The 14,256-nt window shown below is 41.3% G+C and overlaps 1 protein-coding gene across 1 annotated transcript in view; it reads right to left on the bottom strand.

Annotated features, from left to right (window-relative positions):
• The window catches only part of sntb2 (syntrophin, beta 2), a 34,656-nt gene that overhangs the window by 6,789 nt on the left and 13,611 nt on the right, over positions 1-14,256 (bottom strand). The window contains exons 2-6 of the mRNA XM_031868127.1: positions 9,568-9,787; positions 8,189-8,399; positions 4,776-4,918; positions 3,991-4,187; positions 1,482-1,672 (exon numbers count right to left, since the gene is read on the bottom strand). Coding sequence (XP_031723987.1) covers positions 1,482-1,672; positions 3,991-4,187; positions 4,776-4,918; positions 8,189-8,399; positions 9,568-9,787 — 962 coding nt within the window. The remainder of the gene's footprint in view (positions 1-1,481; positions 1,673-3,990; positions 4,188-4,775; positions 4,919-8,188; positions 8,400-9,567; positions 9,788-14,256) is intronic.

Genomic DNA, 14,256 nt, shown 5'->3' with positions numbered 1-14,256 from the left:
TATGACACTATGAAGGAGTTGTAACAGTGCGTTTATAAGTATGCTCATTCCGACTAGAGGATGTAGAGGGCAAATGCATAATGTTGTGTTCAGCAAAAAATATCCACTTGATGCATCAGGTCAGTGTTTTGAGAAAGGACACCTGCCTTGTAAACTCCTTTGGGCCTGATTTGAACACAATAGGCAAAGGTTTTGCTCAAGCTGAATCTGCAATTGGGCGACTGCTACCATCATAACTCCATCTGATCATCCACAAAATGACTCAAATATCAAAACATGATCAATACTAAAGCAGCACCGAAAGTAACAACCCAGTCATTACCTGAAACTAAAAAATGTCCTGTTCATCTTCAAAAGAAGTTGGTTTTCAAAATTGCGAGAATTCCGTCTCGTTCTTCTTGGGCTGAAGACTAGTCCTGCGATGCTAAATAGCCTTTCACAGGCCGCTGAGGCAGGTAGAGGTGTGTTCAGCTTCACAGACAGCTTGCGCACAGCTGGGAAGGATTTCCCTAATGCTCACCATAATGCTAACACTAATGCTGCGCTCTCGCGGCTCCTGTCAATCCTATGGTGTGGTGGCTAGCTATAGCTAACGTTAGCCAACTAGTGCTGCACAACTGTCAACACTTCCTCAGCTCACTAACTCGCTAGCGATCCACGGGTGTTGGTCTTCGTCACCACCGTCGTTTGTTGCGGGAGTAGCAGGTGCTTCCATCATGAAATCAGTCATCGTAGAGTGGAATTCTGCTCATGTAGTCGCTCGCTAGCTATAGCATATAGCATCCTGGGCATCACTGGGAATCAAAACACCGCGGCTTTTAGAGCACTTGTTTGCAATTGCGCATTAACGTGATTAACCAATGATTTAACTTGCAAGCTAGGACCACTGATTCGCCAAACCTGCTTGTTGCAGTCTCTGTTCCACCAGTCCCCAACGTTGGTCTCATGATTCATTTTGTTTCTAAAGATAGATTTGATTTTGTGGCGAGTAACGAAGGTTTCAGGGGAAATGTATCGGAGTAAAAGTATCAGTTTTCTTTGCAAAATGTAGTGAAGTAAAAGTAAACAGAAATATAAGTAGTAAAGTAAAGTACAGATATCCAAAAAAACGACTTAAGTACAGTAACTAAGTATTTCTACTTCGTTACTATACACCACTGTATATATATATATAATTCACTCAAATAAATGAGCTTGAAGCAACACACACTTGAATTATTCTTTTTTTTTTTTTTTACAAATAAAAACCTATGACCTAGAATAATTTTTAGTTATTATTAGAGTAAGATGCTAGAAACAATGAAATTCTTTTTTGACTAATCGAATAATCAAAAATAAGTGATGAATCGATGATAAAAAGTTCCAGTGGCTTTGTGTCATACACCGAACTAATCAACTACTCTCTGGCAGGAGAGAAAAGTAATGGTAGTGGTGAAAATATCAAATATTATAGTGTCTTTTATTCCATTGTCTCAGCTCACCATCTCTCCCTCTGGACCCCCAAAGTCAAGGTAGAGGTTGCGTATCCCATCGTCGGCGGACATCTTGAGCTTCTCGTAGGGGTATCTATACAGCACGGCACCCCCCGCTGGCTCTGCTGGCTCTCTCGTCACCGTGAAGCCCTTCTCGTAGTGCAACGTGAGCCGGATGTCCTGCTTGTTTAACGTGCAACCTGGAAGAGAGAGAGAGAGGAATGAGCTTTAAGTTATAGTAGGAGTACGGGTCAGTGGGGGTGAGGGATCAAATGTTATTGCACTTTTGTTCATATAGCAGTACTTTTAAAATAAAAGTGCACAATACACTACTTTTGAATCAGATGTCTCGCAGCAGCGATCATATTTCTTGCTTTTTAATTAATTAATGTATTAACGCGATAACTTGCCCAGCACTAATATAAATACTAACTTAAAGGGCCAGTGTGTAGTTTATTTGGGGGATCTATTAGCATGAACGGAAAACTGTTTTCTTAACTATGTTAGCTTAGAATGAGGAACAGGCCGTATTGCACCACCATGTTTCTATGGTAGCCCACAAGGGACAAACTAACCACAGCTTACAGAGAGAGCCTTTCACATTTTTAATTTTAACTAAAGGCCACCGTAGTTCTCAACTGAGGTACTGTAGTATGGCCAGCCGCCGTCTGACTTACCAATTCTTCTAAAGTAGTGTTATTATGGTATGGATGAACTCTAAGTGAGGCAAATGTCGTTACCACGGTTTTACGCTTCGCGGCTCACATTACCGCAGTCTTGGAAAGGGAGAAGAGATATTCAGCTGGTTGCATTCTGCAACCTTTTCACTAGATGTCACCAAATCGTACACACAATCCTTTTAAATAACTATGAAGTCATACCATGTGTTGACAATGTCTGATAGGTATGTTGTGAACTCCCTTTATGAACTAAGCAGTGACATTGTCTATCACCTGAACATCTTACTTAGACAAACTTAATCCACAGCGTATAAACACAAGCCTATCTTCCTTGTAAAAACGTGCCTTATGCAGCTTAAACAGTCACGTCATTTGATCCCGAAGCACATTTCAATGTGTGTTACTGTTATGCGACTGGCTTTGAATGTTTCTGCACAACTTAGGACAGGAGGGGGGAAGAAGGAGGGAGAAAATAAGCTTTCCAGTGCTGTTCCGGCAGCCAACCATTGTTCTGTACAGAGTGGAAACATTCCCCTCTGCTGGCTCCAGCTTCTGCTTCTCCTACACAGAGCTGCTCTCTCTGAGCTGCTGCACACGGCCAGCCAGCCAGTTGGTGTCTGGAGCTTCCTGTCACAGTCAAAGCACTGTGACATTTAAAGGCCTATATACATTAAACATTTTTATCTGTTCAAAAAAATCCTTTATATATGGGGTTCAGTCTGTGAACAAATATATTCTCTAGAAAACTAACTTCCACTTAACATTCACTTGCTTTATGTATAAAGGTGAACCCACATCCTCAGGTTAAAGGGCTGCTGACTCACTGCTGCCAACCTGTGTGTACAGACTCGAACCACACAGGAGCATACACGCATTTGTCCTAATGTGTGCACACAACCTTCTAGCTGTGGTGTTGTAGGTATTGTACTACATAATGAAGTGTTTCCTGTGGACAAAAATACACTAACTATAATCAGCTAGGTTTATATATATATATACCCTTGAAAAGGCAAGCCCATCTCTGGCATGGTTTTCATTTTATGGGGATTAAATACGCAATAGCAATCTATAACATATATAAATATAAATTGATATGCTTATTCTACATAAACTATAAATAAACAAAAAACTATTCACTTACTTTGTTTGGTATTTTTGTCATATACAGATATGCAGTGATGATTGCTGGGTAATATGTATGTTGACGTTGTCCAATGTCTCCATTTGATCATGTGACTAGACGACCACTATTGATCATTACTACTTTTTAGATTGTTACTGTGTGAGCCGCAGGCATTTAAATGTTGGAGGCCGTCAAGGTGGGGACAATTGAACTACTTTATAATACTGCATGGTAGTTAAATCTGTGCATCATATTCTATAAACTGATCATGTTTTGTGTAAAAACTCCTACTGGGAATCCAAAGTGAGATATTGCATAGCATTAGTTAACTATTTATGTCTCCGCTAATCATATCTACACTAATTACTGACATTACAGTATCTTATAGTTTCTTAAATTTCTGATTTTAACATTTTGTAATCCAAACAAAATCGTATTCTTACTCTAAGTTTTTGGCAGAATAGGCGCCACTTCGGCTCCGGTTTACTCTAAAGTCCCGCCTCTGAGCTGGTAGAGCCAATCAGAGTTCAGGATAAAGGGGGTGGTCAATCAGATTTCAGGGTGGCCACTCCTTGAGGTTGAAGTGAATATATGCAATTAAAATGCAAGTACCTTAAACTTGTGCCATGAGACTACTTTGGAAGACCAATGTCCACCGCGGATTTTGGTACTGACTTTCAATTCTTACTACAGACGCACGCACACACACACCCACCAATGGAGACTTCTTTGATGAGCTCAGCGGCAGCGTGTGCCCCCTGCACGAGGGCTCGCGTCCATGATGACAGATCCCAGTGAGTCTCCACTCGGAAGATGTGGGACTCAATGCCCCGCCCTGTGCCCGTCCGAGTGGCGAACACCATGTCCGAACCCTGGGCAGGAGAACCCCGGGCGCTGCCAGAATGAACCAGTCTGGAGGGAGAGACATGAAAATACAACACCCCTTTATTGTTGCATGGATGACCTACATTGCCACCTAAATTAAATTGATTTGTTTCATCTGTTTATTAAAGTTGGCGAGGGGATGAACTGGGTGATGACATTAGGGTTGCTTCTTTCAGGTGGGGGTCCCCAGGGCAAGCCCCCACAAAAAACCCTCTCCTGACCTAGCAAAATGTTTCACTGTAAATTTAATGTAAGCAACTTTAAACTTCCAGGTACATACCATGAATTTGTTGACCGTATGTTGGCAGTAGATTTTAAGTACAGTACTGAACTGAAAGCCTGCTAAATTGTTCCTGGTCAGCTGATGCCTTGCAAAAATAGCCAATCCAAAAGCATTTTAACATAAATATTATTATCTGTACCATGAAGAAATGATAAACCCATATTAGAATTATGATGACAGTGAACTGTTCTGAGCTAAAATGTCAAATCTGTAAACGAGTAATGTTTGATTTCTGGTCTGAAATGTTTCCTGATGTACGGAAAGAGGACCAGTCGGGTAAGACATGTGCATTCTGGCTACAGCCGAATGACCCTGCTGTCTGTTGTCCTCACCTTGTGGCTAGCAGCGGGTGTGTGAGCAGAGGCATGGACCAGGACTCTCTGCTCCATGGCACCGATTCGAATAGCAGGATGTCCTTCTCCGTTAGTGCCATGACCACTGGCTTGTACTGCTGCCGTCCACCTTCCAGCTGGACCTAAAGAAGAGAGTTAGGGGGAGATGTCAATACTCATAATTACTGATAGTACAAAATAAATCTCCAAATTACATTTTGTACTACATGTATCGTCCAGTAATTCTACCATTAGGTTTACTGCAAAACCAACCACTAGTCAACTTGCATGAAATAGTCTCCAACCCTACGAATTATTACAGGTAAGCCTGGCTATGTTAGAAAAGTAAGCAGATGTGTTTGCCATTTCCGTAGCTATAGATCTCACTATTAAATTTATTTGTAAAATATTACAACATTACTGAACAGACATAGTACAGGTCTAATGATGTTTAATGTAGTTTGAAAGGGTGCAGGTAGGTATGTAGTTCGATGAGGTACAGGTATAGGGCTGTAGTTTGACGGGGTGCAGGTAAAGTGACATAGTTTGACAGGGTATAAACTATAATGGGTTACAGATATAGTGATGTAGTTGGACAGGTAAAAGCATAGTGATGTAGTTTGACATATCACTATGGCGTATGGGTAGATGGTAAAGTGATAGTTTGACGCGGTAAAAACTAGTAAAGGGTACAGTTAAAGTGATGTAGTTTGATAAGGTACAGGTTTAGTGAAGTAGTTTGATGGGGTATAAACTATGACAAGGTACAGGTATCGTGATGCAGTCTGGCGATTAAACTACGATGGGGTACAGGTATAGGGATGTAGATTGACGGGGTATGGACTACTATGGGTACAGGAATAGGGATGTATTTTGACGGGGTACAGGTATAGTGAAGTAGTTTGACAGTGTAGCGGTATAGTGAAGTCGTTTGACAGTGTAGCGGTATAGTGAAGTAGTTTGACAGTGTAGCGGTATAGTGATGTCGTTTGACAGTGTAGCGGTATAGTGAAGTAGTTTGACAGTGTAGCGGTATAGTGAAGTCGTTTGACAGTGTAGCGGTATAGTGAAGTAGTTTGACAGTGTAGCGGTATAGTGAAGTAGTTTGACAGTGTAGCGGTATAGTGATGTCGTTTGACAGTGTAGCGGTATAGTGATGTCGTTTGACAGTGTAGCGGTGTTCTTGGACAGTGTAATAGTATAGTGATTAGGGGTGTAACAATACACCTATTTGTATTAAACTGTTCGGTACGAGGCTCACGGTTCGGTACACATTACGAACCGAACAATACGTTTGAATAATACTATTGCATTTCAATTGTGGGAAATATAATGTTCTCTTGGTGGTGCCACTTCGCTCAACATGGCAACCCACCCGACATAACAGACAACATGCTGTCTGACACTCCCACCACGGAAGAACAACATTCTACACTCTATGCTAAACTAGCTTACCAGGAAAACCAACAGCAGCACACACACTACAAACTCTCCCCGCAGCGTTTAGGTAGCTACTACTTACCGATTCAAACACGGCTCAAGGTATATTTATAGCCACAGATATGAGACGCTACTCTGGAGTGGAAAACCAGGCTGTACGAACATGCTCTGACAACAGACGGCCGGACATCATGGACTACACAAAGCTAGCTGACTGTAACGACACAAATAGGCTGATGTCATTAATCTAGCGTCTCAGAAAGCAATGGCAGTGCAGCAGATCAGAGAGATTGTGACCTTCTTATACAGAAACACAACAGCAGCCCATGTGTTAAAGACAAAACAGGAGTTGCTGCAGCTTCCTGTACACAAATGAATCCATCATTGTACAAAGTAAAAAAAGAACATACTTTATAATGGCATTTCTGTTTTTCTGCTGTATTGAGAGAATTTTGTGAACCGTTACACCCCTAATAGTGATGTACTTTTTACGGAGTACAGCGACAGAGGAGTTAAGTAGCTCATCCTGACAGTCTGACCTGAATTTTCACAGCATTGTGATAAAAATAAGGCGGTGTGTGTTTGTCTGAGTCATGGCTGAGTGACTGGAGTGCTGGTGGAGTTACAGTGAAAAGCAATGACATCAAAACCAGACAGTGTGTTTGTGGGTGCAGCCATGGTGAGTAGGTGGGCTCTACAGGAAATGGTGCAATGCAACGGAAACTTGCATATGTGTTTCCTGTCTGAGCCTGGTCAAGATAAACACAGCCAGACATCCATGCATTCAACATGGCCTTGAATGGACACTTCATCAAAGGGAAAATATATTATTCAGAGGGAATGGAGAGTGGCCCTGGTTCACTTTTCAAGGGACATGTTTAAATTTAGGACTACAGCTAATTCACGAAAACACACTCTTCCTGTGTGTTGCTGCAGAGAAGAAATGCCAGCGTATATGCTTGAGATCTGTGTATGTGCAGTGATTTAGAAGAAATGAAATAGGTACTGTGGCAAACTAAACTGAAAAACCACTGATGCTATTTCCTGTTCAAAGCAACCTGTGTTTCAACTTTATATTTATCCAACCTGAAAATGCACTGTATTTCCGCACTAGCATCAAAGCATGTGCTGATAAAAAAATACTTATCGTGTAATTATCTTGGCCAAAAGTCTACCTTGATATGTATAAATAACAAGTTTTTAATTGAAATATACCATAATTCAACATTTCTTACGTATTTTATTTTGAAACATGTCTGAAATAAAAAAGTACTTACACCTCAAACCTAAAGATGCCTTATCCAAAAAATATAGAAATAGAAATGTGGTGGTTTTGGTTGTAGGAACATCTTTGTGTTGGAGCAACAGTATTTCTTGACCAAACTGGGTGCATGGCTATGTTTAGCATTTCAAACGGTTGGAGCACCATCATAACACGATAAGATAGATAGTTTCACTAAAGAAAAAATATTTGATTAGAGATTTGTTAGCCTCAGAGTTTAGCACATGCAGATGCCGACCTTCAACCGGATCCAAAATGAAACAGGTTGTTGGAGCCCAACCGTAGTTGTGGCCGTATCAATGAATAGCTTTCCATACAATAACTTTAGATGCTACAATACAATAGGCAGTACTGCAGCTGTTGGAAGGCATGTTTCTTCACTTTTAACAGAGCTAGCTTAGCAGTTTTCCCCTACTTCCATCATTTGTGATAAGCTAGGCTAGGCTAAGTATGCGCATGAACTCGATGTTCAGAGATAAAATTTCTTTAGGTATAGAGTAAAGGTATATGAAAACAGTATGCAACTGCTTATCCCCTGTATAGACCACTTCACCGTTGTCAACGTAAACAATCCAAATGTGTCCCAGTTTATTTCCTGTATGTGAATGACATCAGCTGACAGGAAGTAAACACGGACCCAAGACGTTGACGAGCAATGCATTTTTGTCTCCAAGCCGCTAAACCAAGATACCTGTTCGGCCAGCCAGCCGATGTGTTTGAGATGGGGGTTGGTGGCGGCTGAAGACGAGGCCCCCAGGTAGGCGTTGATGTGAGCCAGGGTGTGCGGCAGCAGAGCGGCAATGTTGGTGTGGACGGCGGTGAACCAGGAGTTGGCGGTGGGGCCGTCTTTGCAGCGCAGCACCACCGTGTGCTGGCCATCCGGGGAATGGAGCTCCAAAAGTCTGAATAGGACACATATGAACTGTATCAGCAACCCCACACAGGAATGAGACAAAAATTCATGTCAAGTTCTCACGGAAAAGAACCAACCACAATCCAAAAAGGGGACTATTAAGGTCAGAAGTGATCAGCTTTCTGAAAGATTTTTAAGTGTGAAATATCTCTTTGGGTACATTTCCGTTGAAAATATATTTAATTCTTTGAAATTTACTTGAAACAAGCTATTAAATATATAATTGTTCTATGTATGCTCCTTTGAGCTGTGTCCATATCCTAGACCAATGAAAGGAAATGATGGAATATTGAAACTTGACAGGTTTAACGATTAATTTAGGGCCCAAAAACAGGATAGGGATGCCAGATATTATTTTCAGAAGTTACCCAGAGATGCCATCATTTTGCATGTGAGTGGTACTGTACATGTTCTATGACAGTGGAACTCATTTTCTGTTTAAAAAAAAACAATAAGGTAAGAAAAAGTTTAAGAAAAAGCTAATTTTCACGAAAGTTGTCACTGCTTTTGTTTTTTCCTTTTTCTCATGGAATCGATATATATTCAACTTTTTCCACTAGGAGCGGGAACAATTTCAGAAACGGCACAAACTTTAGGAGCACTAATTCATTGACATTCTACATTCATATTTATTCCATCTTAACTGTGTGACGGATATTAGTTTGTTTTAACGTAATGTTTTATTGAAATGAAAATACATTACAAGTGAAGTAGTCCTTTTGTAAACCAATACTAATAAAGTGTAAGGTTGAGTCTTACGGGCTACTCCTATAAAGGTTCTATAATACTTAACTGATCAAAATTGATGACGTGTAAATCGGTTAATATTGAGGCATCTCGTTCTCTCTGTCTCTCCTCTCTGCCGCGCTGCTTGACTTGACTTCATCCGAACTGATCAAATAATTTGGGTGCAAAACCTGCTATTATGAATCAAAGGATGTCTGTCATCTGATCAGTGGTCCTTTATCAGAAAATGCTTATGTTATTAAGCCGCTCATGCATATTTTTACTCTTTATTCCATGATCTTTTTCTTGAATGACAAACACAAACAGCAATTCATCACCATCATTATGTCTTACAGAAGTTAAAATACAGGGGGAAGAAAAAACTATTACACCTCCTCAGCTGCTTCTCAACAACTTCTTTCACATCGTACCTGTTCTCCAGATCGGGCATGGTGAGGTTCCTGCTGATGAAGCACATCTTCAGGCTAATGACTTTTCTGTCTTTGGAGGAGGAGGAGCCGCAGTGTTTGGGCGACCCGGAGTCCTCGCTGCCGCTGTAGCTGGGCGACTGTGGGCGGACGCCGTCCCACGGCAGGTCGGCCACCAGGGACGGCTTCTTGAAGAGTGGAGAAACCTCGCGGATGTATTTCACTGTGGAGGACAAACAAGCTTCACGTTGGTACTGTATGCTACATTTGATACGATACCAGTATCAGAAATGTCTCTGATAATGCCTAAAATGCTGGATCAGCAAGAACGCAAGTCTATGCACTGATCTGATACCACGTTATCATATTTATCGGCTCAATACATTACACAGGAACAACCATAGACTGTATCGAAGAAATGGAAGTAGTCATCATGACATCACCCATTGGTATATGGACCGCCATTTAGAAGCCTTGAGTTTGGCGATTTCGCCGTTGCCATCTTGGATTACGGCCGTCGCCATGTTGTTGTTTTTTGCAGCCAATGAATGGAAGTTACCATATTGAATGTGTAGGTGTTACGTAGACTAGAGTATACGTCTCTGGTAGTGGCAGAGACCTGTCAATCACAGTGAGCCCATTTATGTTATGGGCATTATATTATGGTACATTTAGATTCAAATAGACCATAAAACAGGGTATGCTTTAGGGCGGGCTTACTGTGATTGACAGGTCAATGCCGCTACCAGAGCAGTATATGGCGTCTCTACGTCACTCCTCCGCATTCCAAATATGGTAACTTCTGTTCATTGGTTGCAACAAAAAACAACATGGCGAACTCGAGGCTTCATAACATCAGTCCACAAACCAATGGGTGACGTCACGATGACTACATCCACTTCTTATATACAGTCTATGGTTGCACATGCTCAGTACCGATCAGACGGGTGCTTGCGGAAAAGTGTAACATGTACGTATAGCAATATTTTACACTTGGAAAATCTGTCAAACCAAATAATAGAAGAAAGTTTTCTGGCAGTCATTCTCGAAATGTTCATGTTTTGCTAAGGGTTTCACCTGAACCAGACCATACAACAATGCTGGCAATCATATCACATCCACGCAGGATCTATAGTTATTCAGCTGTTAAAAAAAGAAGTAATATTACAGAGTTTTGTTTTTGAAGCACTATATCGGTATTGGGAAGGAACAAATTGTATTGGAACGTCTCTAATGTTCGTAGCTTCAATTTGAAAGCAGCAATAAATAGTTTTTTGCCACTTGGGTGGGAGCTAAAAATACAACAAAACATATCATATCATACAGAATGATAGGACCATAAATGAAAAGTTGATCATGGTGAACAGACTCAGACAATGTTGCTATTTTTTCTTTGCATTCATCCTATATTTATGCAGGAGGACCCAATGATCTATGATTACCTTATTTAAGTAATATTTATTGGTAGATTTTTTTTTTTTTAAACACAATGTAAGGTTAAGTGATTCCAGTAGGTTTTAGTGCCATTTAAAGAATTTAAAGCATATTATAAAGATTATCAGGATAATATTGTTAATCATAATTATTTTAGCCAGAATGATCGTGATATGAAATTGTCTATAACATCCCAAGCCTAACTGGAACCAGCATAATTTGTTTAACCTGCACAAAAATTAAAAGTTTCTAATAAGTATCCAATAACTCTTAAAATGTAGCATCAAATTTGCTTTATAATCTATTCCACCCTCTGTCGTCTCGCAGAGCAACAACAAGAGCCAAACAGCATTCCCTTCAAGTTTTCCTAGGTACAACAATCCTCCCTGAATCGGCCAAATCAAGCAAAGACCTACAGATACATCTTATCGTAATAGAATAAACACGCCAGGTTTGCCGGAGTTTTTTAGAACAGCTGTTACACATCCACAGATCTCGAAGGGAAACAGTGTGTTGATGGTTTTGACCGTCAGTGGGATTCCGCCCAATAACACCCAGTCACTCAGGATACTGTATATGGTGCGGCCGGTCGTAAAACCAGGCCATAAGGAAACACTCTGGGATGTTTTCTGGAAGAAGTCTGCACTTAATCTGCTCTTAAATACACTTTGGGGCCCCGGTTAGGGTGAGACTTTTCAAACAGTCGCAGAAAGCTGTGGCTCGATTCTGTCAACGCTCAGCTTGTAAATTCACGTGGGACGGAAAACAGATTGCTCCAAGCTCGAGTTTAAATCATACCTGATTATTCATTCGGCGAGTTATTCAAATAGAAAGGATACTGGTCACGTTACGGCCAAGAACTTGTAATGTAAACAGTTCCTGCTATCTTTCAATAGGTCTTAAAAAGGACATAGTGGTCCCCTTTGTGAAATTATCTTGAAGAAATATGAGGTCGCTCCTAAGTGATGGATTCCCTTTCCAAATATGGTTCTGTGGCCCTCGTTGCGATCTTTTATCCTCCCTTGCACGTGCCCATTTCATCTCCTGTGTTTCCTCCGATGCGTGCCGTCACAATCTACTTGTCTGAGCGTGAACACGAGAAACGAAAGAGATTGTATGGGTATGTGTGTGCATTGGAGCGTCGGGTCGTTGTATGAAACCCCACTCTTAAGAGGTGAGGTCACTCTTGAATGTCGACCGGGATATTAGGTTTGGCTTGTGCGAGAGTGTGTGTGTGTGTGTGTGTGTACACGAGAGCTGCAGAAAGATAAAGTCTCTGAAATGAGCTCAGCAAACAGTTCATGACTGAGCCGTAGAGGCCAGAGAGAGCTGCACGATGCATGAGTCCCTGCATGCTTTGTGTGTGCGTACATTACGCCGTGTATGACTCAAGAGTTACAAGGCGGGGCTGGTAGTAACGCCGAGGCACCCAGCCAAGAAACCGAAGGCTCATTTCAGCGGCTCTCACAACCACACCGACAAGGTCTGGCATCATTTCTGCAGACGTAAGTGGTTCGGGTAAGTGAGTGAGTGAGTGAGTGTGAGAGCATTCCCGAATGCCCATGTTTATGTCTGAGGGTCGTACGGAAGAGGATGTCTCTGCTGCAAAGCTCCGCTTTCAGTTTAATAATCGGATTTGCCGCAGAGATGTTCGGCCAAGTTATTTTCCGTCCGCGAAGCAGACCAGGGGCTCTCTGTGGTTGTGCATGTTTACATCTTCACATATCAGACGAGCAGCTCACTGAGCATCATCGTTCGAGTCATCTGTTCGCAGTTCAGCAGTTATTTGCGATGGTAGTTATGATCCTGCACTTAATAAAATGGTCACTACTCTAATGACCACAGTATATAAAGAACTGGGATGTAGTTTACAGGGAATGAAGACACATTCTTAATGCTTGTCACCAGGTCCAATTCCCTGCGACATCAGGCAATCTAGGGCCCCTATGTTTTCATTTTAACAAGCAACGTTTGGCAGTGAGTAGCACGTGAGCTATTTAAAAGGGAAGCAGAAGAAGATTTTGTTTTTAGAGAATTAAATATTTGTATGTAATATGTCAATTGTATTTTTATGAAATACATTGGCATAGTTCACTCTTAGATTTTTTCAACAGCCGGGGGGGGGGGGGGGGGTTATTTTGATGATCCTGGGCGGCCCTGACTGATCATCACATCCAGTCTGTTATGATGGTGGTGATACACAAAAAATCCGGCAAACAAAAGGAAGGACGAGGCGGTTTTGACACAACTGTTTTCACCATGGCGGCTGGGTCGCAAACTCTCATTTTACAGCTAAACAGTACACTAAACTATCTTTCTGCAAACATTTGAGGTGAAAATTAGGCAAAGCAGTAACCAAATCGTGATTCGTAATCCATCACTGCAGCCTAGTTTAACAGTTTGGTCTGAGTTTCGCGAGCCATGGTGTGTTGCGATGTTCAGACCTCATTCACATTAAATTGAGATTTAGTCGTGCATATGCAAATTCAGATACGGCATATTTGATTCTGTGATTATGAGCATGATGACCAACATGCACCAGGCAATTGACAGAAGTGATGATACAGCAAGAAGCCGAGACAAAAAGTAAGGGACCCAGAGTGGAGCCTTGGGGGACCCCAGTGCAGTAAAATTATCTCTCGACATATGAAATCAATTGCAGGCTTGTGGGTCTAAAAGTCGCTGTATAAATGTGAAAGAAATTAAGCTCAAAACAAACCTTTAAAAGTGTTAGTTCTCGGCTTCATTTCTAACATCTGTGACAGGTAAATCAGCTCAATCTGAGGACGAGGCAAAAGCCAACACACTATTTGTGTATATAAATATCAAAAGCTCTCCCACACATGATGTCGGGAAAGTCTGAGTTAGACAAAACCCATACCTATACTCTCTGTAGCTATCTATTCAATGTCAGACTGATTTGAGAAAAATAGGGTAGCTGTACAGAAAGCTACAGAAAACTGTATGTGCATATGTGTTAATGTTTTACAGAACAAGCCTTTTAATCAGCGGCACAGGGAAAGAGGATATGGGAACTATTCATTTCCCAGCACTGGCAGGGAGTTTCACAATGATGGTTGTTCTCTGTAAAGGGGAACGTGAAAGCAGGTTATCATCATTGTTATGAGTGAGCACTGACAAACATCATATGAAGAGTTGGTTAGTTTTTCAGAATTCTTAAATCTTGCCACTGGATTTTATGAAACTGTTGGCAACCTCCAGCTGATGATGTCCCTCAAATAAACAATAGAGAAGCAG

Source organism: Anarrhichthys ocellatus, unplaced genomic scaffold (assembly GCF_004355925.1).
Source record: "Anarrhichthys ocellatus isolate YVR2014 unplaced genomic scaffold, GSC_Weel_1.0 scaffold41, whole genome shotgun sequence".
Classification (NCBI taxonomy): Eukaryota; Metazoa; Chordata; class Actinopteri; order Perciformes; family Anarhichadidae; genus Anarrhichthys; species Anarrhichthys ocellatus.
This window is presented reverse-complemented; position numbering and strand designations above follow the sequence as displayed.